At 38.9% G+C, this 19499-nt stretch overlaps 1 protein-coding gene across 10 annotated transcripts in view; it reads right to left on the reverse strand.

The window, feature by feature from the left end:
- Positions 1–19499, reverse strand: part of FRYL (FRY like transcription coactivator) — a 232292-nt gene that overhangs the window by 109677 nt on the left and 103116 nt on the right. For 9 of the 10 annotated variants that reach the window (XM_023764804.1, XM_023764802.1, XM_023764805.1 and 6 more), the window contains 4 exons: positions 15658–15857; positions 11621–11674; positions 8358–8497; positions 7346–7442 (listed from right to left, as the gene is read on the reverse strand). In XM_023764804.1, the coding sequence (XP_023620572.1) occupies positions 7346–7442; positions 8358–8497; positions 11621–11674; positions 15658–15777 (411 nt within the window). In that variant the 5' untranslated portion in view covers positions 15778–15857. Of the gene's footprint in view, positions 1–7345; positions 7444–8357; positions 8498–11620; positions 11676–15657; positions 15858–19499 lie in introns of those variants that run through there. The other variant, XM_023764807.1, reaches the window with a different exon arrangement.

Genomic DNA, 19499 nt, shown 5'->3' on the forward strand with positions numbered 1-19499 from the left:
TGGTTTCCCCCCTATATTTACCTTCCCACAATTTACCACCCCAACGGCCAAACCCTTTTCCTTTGTCCTGTCACTTCTCCACAATGTATTTTGCTCTTTGATAAAGTAATTTTTCATGTCTAACCCTTCTTTGGCTCTTGACTTCTTTTCTAGGAGGGCCTTTTCTCCTGTTAATCTGCCACTTATCAGCTGAATTTGCAGGGCCCCGGGTACTAAACCTAAGAGGATGGTGCTTCACCACGCTAGCAAGTACACGGTTAAGAAAACAATGATGAGAGCCTCTGGCTGGCCAGGCCTTGCCAACACCTTGGTTTCAGACTCTGGCCTCCAGAACCCTGAGAGAATAAATTTCTGTTTTCTTAGCCACCAAACTTGTGATAACTTAATTCTACAACCTCAGGGAACCAATACATGACCTCATAGAGTACTACAAATGAGAATACTAGTACTGCCAACATTGTAGGTTTGCTATGAAGATTAAATGAATTCAATGAGTTAATATTCATAAAGCACCTGGCAGGGTGTTTGTTACCTAGTAAGCACTATTGCAGGTTTAGTGAATTTTCACAAAAAAGAACTGAGGTCAATGGTTGATGATGACATTACTTTTCTGGTTCATGATTGGTGGGTTGGACACCATAATATTGGAGCCTCCTGTTAGATTACAGAATTGAAAACATAATCATGACGCGGTGAAAAGGTTGAAAAGAGGGAACTCGTACAAAGATTCTTTCGAGCCTAAATGTTCAATAAAAAGAACCCTTCAATTCTCTAAAAAAAAGGGGGGGAGGAAAAAAAAACAATGACGTATAACGACACACTTCATGGATGAATCTTAGTCACATAATGTTGAGTGGGGGAAAAAAGTCCCAGAGGACAATAAACAATGATACAATTTTTTAGAAAGTCCCAACACAGTAAAACTTTAATATATTATCCAAACATGTATCAAAACATTTTTAAAGTTAAGGGAATATATTAACATAAAAATCAGTTACTGAAAAGGGAATAGCCAGGGAGTGAATGAACTAGGAGAGTCACATAATTAGGCTTTACATTGTAGACAGCAGTCTAGTTCTCAGAGGGACCATTATATTGTAAACAAACAAACATGAACAGCGTGTCTTTAACCAGGATTACAATTTATCCAATTCTGTGGGCCTGGGGTCCAATTAAAACAAAACACATAGGAATTCTACATTTGATTTGCTGATAATTTTTAACAATACAGATTCTAGAACACCTCAGTAATAGGATGAAATTATAATCGAATATTAAATATAACCAAGAAAGCAAAAAACTAGACTGGGGGAAAATATAGTAAAGAATTCTAATTACTCAGAGATGGTCAGAATGCTTCTTGAGGGCTTGAAAGAGAGCTATTTAAAATGAAGACAGTGCACTCCTTACAAAGGTAAACCAGGAGTCTATTAGGAGGGGATTAAACTTCGTCCTGAATAATGACCAGGAACTAATTCTAAACTAGTAAATACGAGAGAAACATTAGATAAGAGTAATCACACAAGTAGTAATGAGGGACAAGAATTCTAACACGTATTCACTTCCATTTATTCATCTCAGTGAGACCGTGACTAAATTCTGACAACACTGAGAACACTGACACAACTTCTCAACTGCTGTCCCAAGCAGAGGGAGGCATGGCAACTGACACGGCGTTCGAAGGCTCCTGGGGAACCTTCACTGCAGGCCGGACGGCTATCCGAGAGCCTCATCGTGGCTAGCTGGCTCAGTGCTTACTGTGGACCAGAGGAGGCTGAGAAAGCCCATTTATCTCATTTCCTAGAAACTGCGACTGTCCCAAGGGCCTGTACCTGGAATCCAACGGGAAGAAAATGCATGATGAGGGGGATTCTTACACTGCCCCATCCCAAAATCAAATAGGGATTAAGGGAGGAAGCAGCTGAAATCCGAACTCTACCTTTCTAGGTCTCAGAGAACATTTTAAAAATAACCTGATGGCCTGGGGGGTGGGAGTGGGCGGGGAGGGGTTGATGGGGAAAAAGGAGACATATGTACTAGTAATACTTTTAACAAGAAAGAAAAAAGAAAGGAAGGGAAGGAAGGGAAGGAAGGGAGGAAGGAAGGAAGGAAGGGAGGAAGGAAGGAAGGAAGGGAGGAAGGGAGGAAGGGAGGAAGGGAGGAAGGGAGGAAGGGAGGAAGGGAGGAAGGGAGGAAGGGAGGAAGGGAGGAAGGAAGGAAGGAAGAAAGGAAGAAAGAAAGAAAGGAAGAAAGGAAGAAAGAAAGAAAGGAAGAAAGAAAGAAAGGAAGAAAGAAAGAGTAACCTGATGATACAGGAAAGACATGAACTTTTCATTCATTGCTTCGTGGAAGCTGGGATATTTAAATCCCATGTTAACAATGGGGCAGAAACTGAATTTATTCTGCATGACAAAGTTCAAGAACTCAGATACTTTGGAAGAAGAGTCTTATTGACCTTGGTCCCGCACAGGTAAACTGAAATGTTAACCCAGGACTTCTCTAGCATTACGGATACTTAACTAGGATTCTATGATTGACTGGATAGTTACAAGAAGCTTTTCAACCTCTAACAGGCAAACATTATGAAAGTATAACAATCAAACCTTATTGATACAGGAATTTCCAGATATTGGCTGACCAGCTATTAGAGGCATGGCAATCTTTTACTTGGTACCCCAAGAACCCCTTTTTAGGACCACACAATCTATCTCAGATTAAGAACTAAAAACAGTATCCCCAAAGTGCTCCCTCAAATCCACACTAAGCTGTTCAGTTTATTACAGATAAACTATAACCAAACTATTACACAATAAATGAAAAGGTTTCTTCATTGGAATGATAAAAGCATAGAAAGACCATGGATATTGGGTTAGTCTAATCAAACCAAGATTTCTCTTTTCAATAGTTATGTATCCTCCCAGAAGTTTCCACTCCCTCACCTGTAAATTGCAGATAACAGAGTAGAACCCTATACTTACTAGCCCTGAGAGAATGCAAAATCTGGTGTATCACACTGGAGACTGATTCTTGTCCTCTCACCTTTCCCACCCTTCTCTAAAAGGGACCAGGCCAAAATTCTTACCTCTGGGAATGTAGGGGAGACGAAGGAACTAGATATTGAGGATAAGGCCTAGTAGAGGAAACAAAATGGCAAGAAACCAGAGCCAACCAGGGAAGCAGGGAGACAGATATGTTCTCCAGCCTCATCTTCCCTGGAGTGGCCAACAAAAGAAGTTACAGGGCTCACGGCTGTGGTCCTCTGTGTAGCTCTCAGTCAGTCCTGTGATGACCCCATGGGCAGTGAGGACAGAGCAGACATCCCCACTAGGGGACGGGCTATGTTTGGATCAAGTGCCTGACTCCCAGAACTTATTCCAGAATGGACAGCGCTAATCAACAGACAGGCCCCCAAGACATTTCCCTGACCTTGCAATGATGCAACACTGCATTTCACATGACTCAACTTTTGTGCCCCACTTACTGCACTGTTATGGTTTTAGACACTGATTTCTTCACAGTGGTGTGTGGTGTGCTCTACGCTAGAGATACAGAACACAAGGGGACTTAAACCTGTAATTCCTCCTCAACAGTCTTTATTTGCTCCAGTTATGTGCTAAGTCTAACAATGGCAGCTGGGGACACTACTTAGTCATGTTGCATCCTCTTTATTACTGCCCTACTACTGCCACCACCAATCCTCTGTATGTGTCTTTGTGCCAGGTTAGATTATTTACAGTATTTACTACAATAGCCTTACAAGGTAGATATTTGTCCCCTAGTTTACAGGTGAGGGAACTGAAGTTCTGAAGTTGGTGTGTACTTCTCTAGAATTTACTCTGGGCCCAGTTTGATATACAAAAAATGCTTTTAGTAAATGAAAAAAAAATGAGAGGAAAACTTAGTTTTTTCATATTGGAAGAGAAACAGAAGTGAAAGAAGAAATATATCTTTAATTTGGTGGGGAGCACAATCTCTAAAAATTTTATATGAAGAATGAACATTATCAGACTGCACAGAAATTTTTGAACTACCTATTTCTCCCCTTATTTTCAATAGTAAAAAAAAAAAACACACAAATAAATCACCCCAAATGGAATAATATTCCCATCTTTAATGTCAAGAATTTTTCAAATCTTTGCCATTTGCATGACTTTAGAAGCAGCTCTAATTCTACCTGAGCATTCAAGAAGCATACATCCTAGAGAATACCCATTTTTAGTCCAAGACTATTCCCACTACCACCTCCCAAAATTTAATTCTTTTATCACATCAGGAAAGTGAAAAACAACAAAACTAGGTTAAGATATGTATGCTGGGGCATCAACGAGACTCATTCATTACCTAAGAGACCAGTTCTCAGCATAAAAGAGAATAAATTCATGCTTCTGCAAAATTACAAATGACCCCATAACATCTAGAGCTGCTTATCAACATCTAAAATGGTACTGTTAAATTTGAAAATACTGAAGGACTACTCCACCTTCTGATAATTCTCAACAGCACTGATAAAACTAAGCCAAGAGCTTGAAATGACTCACCAACCTGGTTTCCCAATCTTCTTGTTTGTTTCAATGAATAAATACATCTGACTAAAATTCAACATAAAAAGAAAATTGCTTCAAACTTGCTAAACACTACATTGCTGTTTAATCATACTTTCATTGTGGATTTTAAAGCCCCTGTACTAACAGTAACATTTGTAGTCAGCCCTGACCCCAAAATTATTCCTCTTTTTTAGAAAAATGTAATTACTTATCTATATCTTGAGTTCATTTTGTTCCCACAGTGAGTTGAATCACACTAATTTCATCACATTTAGCTAACTTAATTCTTCATCTAACTTGTTATGATTAAAACTTTAATTCTACAAGATGCTGGTCATTTCACCTAACTTCACATCTCTGATTTTACCAACAATTTATTTTTATTATTAAAGGGAGAAAACTTGGAGTAAAAAAGTGAACTAGGTTTATAATCTTCGGTAAGTCCCTACAACTAAGAACATTTCTTCACCTGTAAAATGAAAATAGCAGATGACATTTATTGGGCACTTTCCATGTCCCAGAAATTATTGTATTTAATTCTCATGATTCTACAAAACATGGTAAATATCATCCCTCCTTCAAAGAGGAGAAAGAGTTTGTGGGTAATAACTTGCCAAGTTACACAGCAAGTAAATGACACGGCTGGGACGAAAACACCTGCCACGACTATCTCCCAGAACCTATTAGAGTGACCAGCTGATACGAAGGACATAGAGTCTTTATGCATTATGAAGAGTTCTAAATATGTGCGATTATCACTGAAGACATGACAGATTACTCAAGAAACAAATAATTTCCAATATTTACTCCTCCTTAAGACCGAACCATCCATGTATCAATACTTCAATGCTCTCGGGGCCTGTCTAAATCACATTTTAATATGTGTATATTATGTGGGACAAAGTAAAAGTCTTATTAAATTCAAGATCTAGTACATTGATTGCTCTCTGGATCTATTAAACCTTACATCAGTTTGACAGTGAAGAAAATTGGGTTAGTTTGTCATGAGATTTCAGAAAGTTGTATTGATTTTTACTTCATTTTCTGTAGTTTTTAAGAAGCTAAAAAGATGCCTTTTACTAGGGAAGAAAAAAAAAACCCCTCCATAAGATCTTAAATACAGTGTATCTATATTCTTAGTGATGTATTTTACCCTTTGATGGGTGCATTTGAATGAATGTATGAGGATAATGGTAAAAGAGAGACATGGGAAAGTGACAAGGGAACAATAGGTTGAAAGAATGTAGTGACACACCAAAAGCAAAGATTAGCTGTCAGAGCCACTGTATTCCCCTTTCTCATATTTTGAGTCCATGTGAACCAAGGATCGGAAAGGGTTTTGTGGAAGGAAGTGGAAAACTGAGCCCACTGAAGGAATGTCCTTACGTTTACAGACCCTAACTTTGCTTCTACCAGAAGAGCTGTCTGGATTATTTTGGAGAAGGAGACGGAGGAGAAAGAGGATGAAAATGATGAGGAGGGGAAAAGACAAAGAAAGAAGGAGGAGAAGAGAAAGACAACTCCAGGGGGTTGTCCTTGTGTTGTTCTGAAGCCAGTGCAATCAGGGAGAGCTTTTAGGTGAGGCAAGAGACTGATTGCTGAGTAGGAGAATGTCATGGGAAACAAAGGAGAAAAGGCACGGAGGAGACAGATCAGTCCTGAAGGTCAGTGTAGGGAGTATGCGATATCCACTGCTGGAAGGAGAAACCCTATACGGTTTAACTAAGCAAAGAAGTGCAGATGCTGGTTACCAAACCACTTAAATGAGCTACATTAGCTCACATGAGAGGCTAGGGATCAACCACAACGAGCCCCAGTAAAGCCCACTCATGCTGTGTGGCCAGGGCTCCTCTTATCCCTAGTTACCGCAGGGTCTTACGATCCCAGCTCAACTGGGAGGTCACAAAAAGGAAATCTGGCTTGTCAGCACAACTCCCAGAAGAAATTTCTATCCCACATTCACTAAAAACCTTTAGGATGGGTACAAATTAAAGTGATTTTATCCGTGACTAACTCATTTTTTCATTTTACAGATTTTTAATTATTTTATTTGCAGATTTCAGATATTCAGATTTCAATGACTTTGCACAGACATTATAAAAAAAACAAAGGCAAAGTATAAATGATTACACAATCCAATTATTTTTATATTGGCTATGTCAAAAAAATAGTCTATCAATTTTTATATCTTTCATTTCCTGTTCATTACCACATTATATCTTCTATTTGATTTTACATAACATAGAAAACTCCCTGTCCAAACATGTAATATGCAAAATATAATTTTTCTTTTAGATTTCCTAAATTTTTCCCAAATACTACAATGTGCATGGCTGGAAATCTATGGGTCATCTTTGCCAACTCAGTCTTACCCTTGTCAAATAATCCCCATCCCTCAACTATTATTGCACAAATTATTACATGTTGAAATGCAGGCTTGAGGGCTTAGAAAAAGAAATTCTTTGAAAGTGGAAGTAAAAAAAGATTGAAGTAGGTGAATGACAGGCATACTATATTTGCAGCTAACGGCCCATTTGTAACACAAATTTCTATTCAGCTCCATTTTGCTAACATGACTTCATGTCTTGGATGGCATACAAACATAAAAGGAACGAAGTGACAGGTACAGGAAAGGAAGGCCTCAGGCAACTGAAACAGGTATAATTAAATTATAGGAATGCAGTCTATGTGGACCAGAGTTTTAGACAATACATCCTAAATAAGGTAACTGAAACATCAAGGCAAAATAAGAAAAACAGACTTTTCAGAAATAACAACTTCACGGAAATAACAGCACTTACCTGCTTTAGAACTTCAACTAAAACTAAACAAAAAATGAAATCTACTGCTAAGTCTCTCCTCTCAAGAAGATAATCTCTTTCACGTTGCTGGTCATCCCTGAAACAAGAAGCCCAAGTTAGGACTGCATGAAGAATGTAAGTTTAAAACAGGTATTGGCTACTAGTTCAAATTATTCACTGAGTTCCCAATATGGATGGTGTTCTACAGCAATTGTACAAGTTTTCCTAGTAACTCACTGTATATATTACATGTTCTTATTTCCTCTCTTTTGTAAATTAGGAATCTATACACGCATTTCACTATTATATCTGTCAGAAATTAAACCTAATCTAAAAAATTAGGAAAAGGAAGAAAAGTATTTCAAATTTCATTTAGAAAATGTAACATTATTTCATATTTGATTAGTATATTTTTATTAAGAACTGAAACCAAAAAAATAACTCTTCGGAAGAAATTACAGTGCCAGGTAAGTTTCTCACAAATCTAAGACGAAAAAACACAAGTGGCATCTACTCAAGTCCATTTCTAAACCATAGGCCATCACCTGAACACAGACGGATGTTTTACTAAAGCCAAGATCTCCCTAGGAAATCTGAAAAAGGAGAAGACGTGTTCTTGGACTTGAGCACCAAAAAGGGTGTCATGGTAAATAACACGGGGTTTTGACAGTCATCCTGTATCACATCCTTGGTCCATGTGAACAGGACCTTCTTTGAATATTTTCTTAATTTCTTTTATGATTATTAAAGCTCCTCACAATTACTGAAATGGCACTCCCGAAATCTGGTTTAGTACGACTAGTCCCAGTGATGAGCACTGTATGGCTGCACCTGCTTTACCTGGTTTACAGGTTACGCTTGGACTATCCTCTCCCCTCACTACCATTTCAGAACAAAAAGAATCAATGTTATTGCTTAGAAGCCCAATAATAACCATCTCCAGTTGATAACACGATCACCCCCTTCACTGGAATTGCTTCGATCCCAGAACAGTGGAAAATGAGCCACCTACCCCTTAGATTTTGTGCTAGATCGAGGCCTATACTCGTAAGATTCATCTTCAGTTCCATTCTGGCGTCTGTACCAGTCAAACAAGGTGCGAAGTAAGGAAGGGAGACAGTGCTCTGCTACGGAGCTCATAGAGCTTATCAACTGAAAACACAAGACAATGCCAGAAGATAAAATACCACATCAAAGAACCATGCTAGTAACTATTAGCAATCACTTAAAAATAATAAGCACTTCTAGAGTAAACATAGTAGAATAAACAGAGCAACTGAAAGCAGTAAATAGGTCTTAAAATTAAAAAAAAAAAAGAGAGAGAGAGAGAGAGAGCTGGGGATATAGTCAAGCAGTAAACGGGGTTTCTCCCACTATCAAAATTCACCCAAATCCATTCTGTTTAGTTCAGAGGCTTTCTACCTTCTCCTTGCCTCCACATGCTCCTCACATGATCACCAATAACATCCCTGATTAAACACATGGGTACCTCTGGGAGACTATTATGCATAACATGTGAGGAAAATCAACACTTCTACTTCCTTCCCCTGCCCAGTTCCTCTCTCCTCATGTGAACAAAAGGTTCTAAAATGTTGCCACTAGACTTGATAAACAGATAGAGAAACAACGAAGACTACAGTATATTGTTAGAAGTATGGAAAAGCTCAAATTTACTCTGTACTGCTATGATACAGAACAAAATTATAATTAAATAATCAATTTGTGATACAAATAAACATTAAAAATGTGTTGTACACAAGCTTTTATAGCTTAGAATATTCAGTGGTTCTCAACCTTCCTAATGCCGAGACCCTTTAATACAGTTCCTCATGTTGTGGTGACCCCCAACCATAACATTATTTTCGTTGCTACTTCATAACTGTAATTTTGCTACTGTTATGAATCATAATGTAAATATCTGATATGCTATATGTGTTTTCCGATGGTCGCGACCCACAGGTTGAGAACCGCTGATATAGATGGACAGCATAAAGATAATGTAGTAAGATGAACAACTGCTACCAATTTGAGGCACCTCTAAAACTACCTGTATTGTAGGTGAATATCAGATCCATTTCATGAATGATGGCAGCTTGCCTGTAGTGAGGTGAGAGGTACACCAGCTACCATCAGCAGTCCCTAAAGTCACCTCATCTTGAGCAGCCCAAGAAAAACACCCTCTCTTCATAAGAAATTCTGTATCTGACTCAACTCATTGCTCATTAAATTAATATTCTTAAATCAGCATATAGCACAACAATTTTCACTTGGCTTTTCTTAACTAAAAAACAGGAATACTCAAGGTCTCATTCAGTTGCAGGATTACAGGAAGTATAAGTTAATGAAGATAACATGATAACTCTAGTAATGAAGATTTAGATTCTCCTAATATTTTATATTCATCATCTAACTTCAGAATGTACTTCATCCAGGAAAGTAGAAAAAAAAAAAGCAATGGCTTATTTGATTGCATAGGCTGTTTTCTTTTTCATTATCTCTGCCTTCCTTTAATCGGGGTTCTATTTATAAATTACCATAATTTGACAGGTAAATAGTGTCTAATATAGGGAATTAAAGTAAAACATGATTCTAATTTTAAGTAACTATTTTTAATTTATATTTTATTCACAATGAACCGTCTCTGTTAAAAGGAGGATATGGTTCACTGTTAATAATGAAGGAACAATAAAACACCATCTACTACTGTAAATGTATATTAATACAGTTTAAAGCACACATAGCTTTTTATTGTGAAAAAAAATCAAGCTATGATGCATGATCATGTATAGTTTTGTTAATCAATTACATAAGAAAACATATGGAAATTTTCCTTAAAACCTTGTTTAACAGGATTTCTAATTCTGATTTTATATTCATTCATTCATCATTAGTAATATGAATTTAAGCTATAAACAATCTAAATACTTTTAAAGTAATCTATTAATAATACATTAATAATTAGTAGTTACTAGTAGTAATACCTTTGTAGTGGCATTAAGATGTGAAAAGCATTATATGAGGTGATCTGGTTACTACTATAATAGAGGACTAGCTTCCTGTTTATGGTCTCTTCTTAGATTTGCAGCTATTTATCCACTGTATGTATGCATCAGAATTACCTAGGGAGCTGTAGTAAAATACAGGTGCTACTTAGACTCAGCAACACTGGAGCAAGATGCAGAAACGGTATGTATCCACCAAGTAATTCTAACCAGCCATCGTTATCTAATCAAGTGTACTCATGAACATTAAAATCTATTTCCTAGATATATAATTATGAGAAAAGTACTCAGGAATACTAGATGGCAACAGAAAGCTAATCCAGGTTATTGGTTTTTGCAAACAATCAACATATAGTAAAACAATTATTAAGCACACATAATTGTGACAAAAATAACACTCGAGCAACACAATCTCAGCAAGAGAAAAGAATTAACATTAGAGAAATAGCACACTAATTTTTAGACATCAGCATTCTATATAAAGGGGGCTGGGGAATTTTTTGGTCACTGTGTATCTTTTCAAGCTTCTATTGCTTTCTGACACAGAGAGGCTCCACTTGGCCTTTGCACAAGCACAGCTAGAAGCACAAGTGTGAGGGTGGGATGTAGCTGATGCCTCTTGGGGCAGCCCTCAACCACTGGGGATGGGAGCTGCAGACAGACAATTCTGGGGACATCTGTGTAAGGCTCAGAGGTAGGATGGAGCCCCCAGAGCAGAGACCTCTCAAGTGCTCCCTTCCATCAGTTCTTCCTCCCCCCGCTTCACTTGCCCAAGCCTGCTCTCTGGGATCGTCCCCAGGACCGAGGCCTCATCTCCAGCTCTGCTTCGAGGAGGTAAAGAGGGAGGGAAGTAGGCTGGATGCTTCTCTGTAAAGGTTCTGACAGCCCCAACAGGAAAAAATAAATGTTACAAGGTAAAATGTTATTATGCAGAAATTGCAGGAATTGATATACAAGAAAAGATTGGTGGATGTAATTGGAGACTTTCTGAGAAAATTTAAAAGGGCAGAGCAAAGAGATTAACAGTGAAAAGTAAAACATTTAAAAATACTGAATGAGCAGAAATCAATAAAGTTCACAGCTCATTCTAAGAATTATGAAGTTCACAGTTCATAGTTCATTCTATTTGTTTTGTTAAATAAACAAACTACCAACGACAGGCTGAATCTAGATATACGGGAATTTCTTAATACTAGATATATTTGGATCAGACTGGTAGGACAAATATTTTCCTTTCAGAAAAAAATAAAACAGTCCCCTAAAATTGACATACCTGGTCAAACTGAAGATCTTCACCCCTCTGGAGAGATCTAGACAAAGGCTTCTCCTACAATTAAAAATATGTTTCAATAAACATGAGAGGAGAAGACAAAACTAACAGAAAAATGTAGTTTGGAGGAAAGGAGAGATCATACAGAGAGCAGAAAATCTTTTAAAAGTGCATATATATTTAATATTCTCAAAACATAGTGGAAATTGCAGAGTTGTAAAAATCCTGGGCCTAAAGTCAAAATCAGCAGGTGACTGTTTAAAGCTTTTTCCTCTTTTCTTTTCTAGTCACTGGCAATCTAAAAGATTAACAGATGAGCTTGGATACGCCTGGATCATTACCCAGGATTGATCTACCACCTTTTAGGAAGAAAGGAGCCTCAGGTATTGGATTGCATAGTCTGCAAGCTGCTATCCTCAATCAATGATTGCCCTTCCTTCCTGAATCTTTCTTCCAAACTAAAAATGAAATTGTGGCTAAAAGTCAAGCTCAGCTAATCTTCCCATCTTTCGGCCTCTTTAACCTCCTTTTATTATGGTTTCTAATGAGAATCAAAAGGCCCGTTCTCTCATTTTAGTGATAGATTAAATTCTTTTAGCAAAAGCCATTTATAACTGTGCTACTTTTTTTTTCTGGTAACCTCCATGGGTGCTACTTTATTTAAAGTGACCCTACAAGAGTTTCATTTGAGAATTCAAGAGAGTCCTCTTGGATGGCTGTGTATTACCTAAGAGGATACAGAATAAATTTCAAAATAAATAAAATCACAATAAATGCACTTGAAGCTATAATAAAAATATTGTGACAATATGATATTAAATGTATTTTCAGTTTACTCAGACTTGGACATACATGAAACAAAGCTGGCAAGAGATCTGATAAGAAGAAATGATGCTGGTATATACGAGTGCAGGGGGTAAAATCTGTTAAAATATGATAGGGATTTTCTCAGCCTGTGTTTGTCCGTGGCTGCAGGAGACCACCACTTTGGGGGTTTTCCTGGAGTGTTAGAAAGAGTAAGCTCAGACAGCACTTCTCCCAAAGTGTGATGATGGGGTAGAAACACCTTTTTTCTGATGGAATCCTCACCACTATTCACCATAATTTTATAATCTCACCTTAGATTACCAAGCAGATGTCTCTGAAATTAGGTATTAAAGGAATGAATAAATATAGTCAGCATCAGACTAGTATTCTGAAAGAATTATGAAAAGCTCTGTTAACATTGTTTTATTAGAAAAACCAAGGGCACACATCACAGCAAAGTTCTTAAGGCTACAGTCAACTTAAAATACAAATCCTTACTAAGTACCTCCTGCCAATCAGCTACCATGGGCAGTGCTGCAGATACAAAGGAAGGTGAGACCTGGCTCTTTGTATCAAGTAGCTCACGTCAGAGGAGATAAACATATGAACAACTAATAAGGTAATGTCAGAATATAGAAGTATGAACAAATTATTATGGTAAAACAAAGATTCATTTAGCTTGAGGAGAATCACTATGTTAAAGGGAATGTATGGGAAATTCAAAGGATGAGTAGAGCTTTAAAACACAGAGCACAGCCTAACAAGCATGGCTCAGTGGTCAGTCGACCTATGAGCCAGGAAGTCAAGGTTCGATTCCCAGTCGGGGCACATGCCCAGTTTGTGGGACATGCAGGAGGCAGCCTATTGATGATTCTCTCTCATCATTGATGTTTCTATCTCACTCTCCCTCTCCCTTCCTCTCTAAAATCAATAAAAATACATATTTTTTAAAAAACAGAGCATCCATCAGGATAAGAGAATCGTGAGACATTATGCAAACTGTAACAAGAGTGTAAAGAGGCTGGAATGACCCAACAAGAACTTGAATTTATTCCAGAACAATGAAAAGTGAGCAAGATTTTTAAAGCAGAATAGTGATAATTGTGTGTATTAGATAAAGAAAAGTCCAGTTAAAATAAGAAAAATGGGAAGGAAATAGACCACTTTCTGACCAGTTAGAAGGCTCTTGCAATGGTCTAATATGACAGAACCTGACCCTAAGCTAGGACAGTACGAATGGCATTGGAAGTAAAAGAAAGGAGAAAGATACAGAAATATCATTTAGAGACTCAAACAAATTAGGTAATTTCACTCATATTTCCTTTTAATATTTTAGCTCTCAAGATCTCCACATTTCAAAATTAAAATTCCTTTAAGAATATAGTATTTTGAGAGCTGATAGGACATCACATGGTGATATTTAGAAAACCTATACTAATAAAAGCCTAGGTGGCCCTCGCGCGTGATGTCATCACAAGATGGCCGCACACACAGCAGAGGCGGGGCCTGGCGGCTGCTCCGCACGGTGAGGCCTGGGGGTCCCGCGGCGCGGAGGAGGCTAGTCCCAGTGTCTCTGCCACCTCATGTGGAAGGGGCAGGTCCTGGCAGAGAAGGCAGGTCATGGCAGGGGAAGGCAGTTGTGGGCGATCGGGCCGGCAGGGGAGGGCAGTTGGGGGCGATCAGGCCAGCAGGGGAGGGCAGTTGGGGGTGATTGGGCTGGCAGGGGAGGGCAGTTGGGGGCGATCAGGCCAGCAGGGGAGGGCAGTTGGGGGTGATCGGGCTGGCAGGGGAGGGCAGTTGGGGGCGATTAGGCCAGCAAGGGAGGGCAGTTGGGGGCGATCAGGCCAGCAGGGGAGGGCAGTTGGGGGTGATCGGGCCAGCAGGGGAGGGCAGTTGGGAGCGACCGAGCCAGCAGGGGAGGGCAGTTGGGGGCGATCACGCCAGCAGGGGAGGGCAGTTGGGGGTGATCAGGCTGGCAGGGGAGGGCAGTTGGGGCCGATTAGGCCAGCAGGGGAGCAGTTGTGGGGTAATCAGGCAGGTGAGCAGTTAGGAGCCAGCGGTCCTGGATTGTGAGAGGGATGTCTGACAGTCGGACATCCCCCGAGGGGCCCCAGATTGGAGAGGGTGCAGGCTGGGCTGAGAGACCACCCCCACCCCTCCGTGCACATATTTCGTGCACCGGGCCTCTAGTATTATATAAAATAGATAAAGTGTTTAAAAATGTGCTATGCAAGTTGAAAATTGCTGAAGCCGGGTGTTAAGTTTCAGAATAGTCTAGATTTTCCTTTACTTTCTCTTAGGTTTTATCTGTCTCAACAATTGGCATTGGTAAAATTTAATTTTGTTCTTTTGTGACCTGCAGCAACTTATCAAAGCGGATGCTGGGCTTTCACTCAAGGTGGCGGCATAGGTAAACACTGCACTTGCCTCCTCTCAAGACCCCATCAAAATAACAACTATAGAACAATCATCATGTAGTCCTATAACTAAGGACATACAGGAAAAACCACCTAGAGACCGTCAGGAGGAGTGGAGAGGCAGAACAGTGTGGTCCCACAGCCACTGTATGTGTAGGAAAAAGTATATACAGTATGGGGTTAGTACTATTCCCGGTTTCAGGCATTTAATAGGGGGTCTTGAAACTTATCCCCCCATGGGAGAGGGGGACTACGGTACTAACCCATCCCTTAAATTCTTTAAGACTATTTTTAGAGCAGTTTTAAGTTCACAGCAAAATTGAGCCGAAGGTAGAGACTTCCCATACACACTTTGCTCACACATGCATAGCCTCCTCCATTATCAATATTCTGTACCAAAGTGGTGTATTCGTTACCACTGATGAGTCTACACTGACACATCTTAATCATCCAAAGTCCACTGATTACGTCACAGTTCACTTCACTCTTGGTGTTCTATTATCTATGTGCCTGGACAAATGTTTAATGCATGCACCCACCGCTGTAGTAGCATAAAAGTATATTTTCACTGCCCTAAAAACCCTTTTGTTCTGCTTATTCATTCCTCCACCCACACCCAACCCCTGATCTTTTCCTGTCTTTGAGTTTTGCTTTTTTCCAGAATGTCATATAGTTGGAATTATATAGTATGTAGCCTTTTCAGATTGGCTTCCTTTAATATTTTTTTCAAGGTATATTATTTGCAAAGTTTGTATTGTATTGGTTAATACAAAAAATCCAGAAAATATTTCAGACTTTTAGGTCAGCTCTACTCACCAAGGGTTCAGCCATTACAACTTCAATTTTCTTTTCAGCTTGAACAGCAAATTCTGCAAAGAGGCTCTTGATGACATATTCACCGGGCTTGACATCTGGGTCAATCGTAATGTTTGACATGATGATATTCTTTTTCCCCAATGTGGAATGAAAGTTGGAAGAAGTACAGTACTTATTCACTTTGCTGACTGGTGCTGAAGCTAAAATTAAGAGAAAAAAATAAAGAACTCTACTTTAGTAATCAACTAATTAGGCCTACCATAACCACCCTCCTTAGTAAGCATGCTACCTCTGACCTGCTTCCACATCTCCCAATCTGTATTACCATACTCTATTTTTCTCTATTATACTTGCTGCCTTCTAACACTGCCCAACATAACTATAATTTAGCTACATGGTTGTTATGTGTTGTTTTTCTCTCTACCCTATTAATGTGAATTCCATAAGAACAGGGATTCCCTTGTCTTTTATGTTCATTGATGAACCCCAAGAACAGTGCATGGCATATACTAGGTATACAATAAATAGGCACTGAATAAGTGAATTCTAAATAAAGTCACATGCAATTAAGGAAATAAAAGAGATGTGAGTAAATGAAACAGAGATGGGGTTAGGAGTTGAAATATGCTACTTTGCATGCTCAGCAAAGGCCTCATTTGAAGAGGCTACATTTGAATTAAGATCTAAATGATGAAAAAGAGGCAACAAGACAAAGCATCAGGGTCAGAAAGCACAATGCTGAGTGTGAATGTTTGAGAAACAAAAAGAAGACTAGTGTGGCCTGAACTCAAGGGATGTAGTCAGCGAGAGGCAATGTGAGATGAAGTCAGAATTATCAGTCAGGGATCAAAGTTTTAGACCTTGATAAGGAAATTAGATTTCATTCTAAATGCAATTGTAATTCTGTGTGAAATATTAACTTGCAGGGGGATAGAAGCTGGCCTCTCCTTAAAAGACCTCTCTGGATCCTCTGGATTGGAAGAGGGCAAATATAGAATCAGGGAAGCCACTGCATAAACCCAGGGGAGATCACAGCGTGGGCTAAGAGGCGGGCAGTGGCACAGGAGAGAAGGAAGAGGATTTGAGATTTGCCATGTGTTAGTGGGTTTGATATCAAGGTGAGGGAAAGGAATGAACGATGACTCCGTATTTCTATCTGAGTCACTCAGAGGACAGTGGTGCCATTTACTCAGTGAGGGATGACACTGGGCCTGGCGAATAGTACCTTGCGCCAGATGTGGCACAAAAAGAATGCACACCACTGCATGTTGTTTATATTTACCTGTTCTGTTCTCTTGACTGCCTGGGCAGCCTACCTTGGATTTCTATCTACAGTTTATCCTTCCCTCATTCTTCCAGCCTACTGCATAACACAGACCCTTCACATTCTCTAACTACAGCTTATGTCAGTGATGGCAAACCTTTTGAGCTCGGCATGTCAGCAGTTTGAAAAACCCTAACTTAACTCTGGTGCCGTGTCACATATAGAAATTTTTTGATATTTGCAACCATAGTAAAACAAATATTTATATTTTTGATATTTATTTTATATATTTAAATGCCATTTAACAAAGAAAAATCAACCAAAACAATGAGTTTGCGTGTCACCTCTGACACGCGTGTCATAGGTTCGTCATCACTGGGCCTTATGTCATCCCCTTCGCCCTAGAATCTTTATGGAAAACTTGAGAGATTGTACTCCCCACCTCAACCTGATCTATGGATATTGCCCTATCATATGCTGTCCTATATGTAACCCCCTCCTTGAAAAGGGAAACAGCATGTAATTATTCATTTCTGTCTCTGTGTATGTGTCTAAATAACTACAGGACAATAAGCTTACTCTAAATCAGCGGTTCTCAATCTGTGGGTCGAGACCCCTTTGGAGGTCAAACGACCCTTTCACAGGGGTCGCCTAAGACCACCGGAAAACACATATGTAATTACATATTGTTTTTGTGATTAATCACTATGCTTTAATTATGTTCAATTTGTAACAATGAAAATACATCCTGCATATCAGATATTTATATTACGATTCATAACAGCAGCAAAATTACAGTTATGAAGTAGCAATGAAAATAATTTTATGGTTGGGGGTCATCACAACATGAGGAACTGTATTAAAGGGTCACAGCATTAGGAAGGCTGAGAACCGCTGCTCTAAATACATACATTCCAAACTCATAAGGAATTATTCTGTCAACTAAAACAACCTACTCTACCAAACACAGTACATATCAAGATACAGAAAGGTGACCTGTGATAACCTCAACAGAAAATTCCAGGAAGTAATACAAAGTCAGGTTACGGCAGACAGTTCAGAAAAAAATAATTTATAAATTTTTAAAAATCTTTTTGAAAGACAGAAGTTCCAAACACTTGGCTTCCTTTCATGCCCTATTCATTATCTTTATTTACTAATATTTTCACAGAATAGAGTATGTCCCTCCAAGCTTAAGATTAAAAATTAGGCACACATGATTTTTATTAAAAATAATAATAATCTAAAGAATATTACAAACTGTTAATATTACACCTCAAATATTTTTGCATCACATCAAATTAAAGTATAATATATTATATTACAGAACTGAAATTATATAAGAACAATTCAAAAATTCACAGTCCTTTGAACACAGTGTACACTATTTTAAACAATGAACTATTTGTTTACTCTGTTCCATGATCCAACATTGTGTATTATAAAGAAGAAAATCTATTAACAAATGTTATTGTGGAAAAAAAGAGATCTGAAATTAAAAAATATTTTGAAACATTAAGAATACGCTATATTTTATATCATTATTATGTTGGACAATCGTAAGAAATCATTAAAAAAGGCTACTCAGTTTCCAGAATTTTAACATATTTTAGAAATAAAAATGAAGATGAACCATATTCAAGGCTGACTTATGTAAGCAGTTACAAAATATATTTTTTCCTTTAATGAAGATGTGTAAGTCTTTAATTAAGATTCATGAGATCCTAACAGTTACAAAGGTTTCTTTGAATTTAACTTTACAATAAATGCAACTAACCAAGAAGTCACATGATAGACCTAAGTACTTAAAGTTTAGACTCTGATGAAGTATAAACTTTTAAATTGATATTTAGCCTTTGAACAGTATCTTCAAAATGGAAAAAAAAAACTTTAGTTAAACTGATCTCTCAAATAACTCACCATTACTATCTTCTACAGAAAAAGCATAAACATAAACTAAGCATAAATAACTAACTATCATAATTGCATACTAGAGGCCCAGTGCAAGGATTCATGCACTGGTTGGGGTCCCTCAGCCTGGACTGTGCCCTCTTGAAATCCGGAACCCCTAGAGGGATGTCGGACTGCCGATTTTGGCCCACTGTGGGAACACACTGACCATCAGGGGGCAGCTCCTGCGTTGAGCGTCTGCCCCCGGTGGTCAGTGTGTGTCATAGCGACCAGTTATTCCGGTTGTTCTGTCGTAAAGGTTGCTTAGGCTTTTTTATATATACTAGGGGCCCGGTGCACGAAATTCATGCACGGGGGGGGGGGGGTCCCCTCAGCCCAGCCTGCCCCCTCTCACATACTGGGAGCCCTCAGGGGATGTCCTACTGACGGCTTAGGCCCGCTCCCTGCTCCCCTTGGGGAGCGGGCCTAAGCCGCAGTCTGGCCTCCCTTTGTGGGGGGTGACCGGGCTGATCAGGGGAAGGCACCAGCTCCATCACCCCGTTGCTGCAGCCACTGCCAGTCACCGCAGCCACCAAGGTGTTTTCATCAACACGGACTCCAGTCCCTTCACCATGAAAAAATGACAACTTTCTTTAGGCATTTTCAAGATGTGTCTTTCATAGGATAT

Source organism: Myotis lucifugus, unplaced genomic scaffold, assembly GCF_000147115.1.
Source record: "Myotis lucifugus unplaced genomic scaffold, Myoluc2.0 scaffold_349, whole genome shotgun sequence".
NCBI lineage: Eukaryota > Metazoa > Chordata > Mammalia > Chiroptera > Vespertilionidae > Myotis > Myotis lucifugus.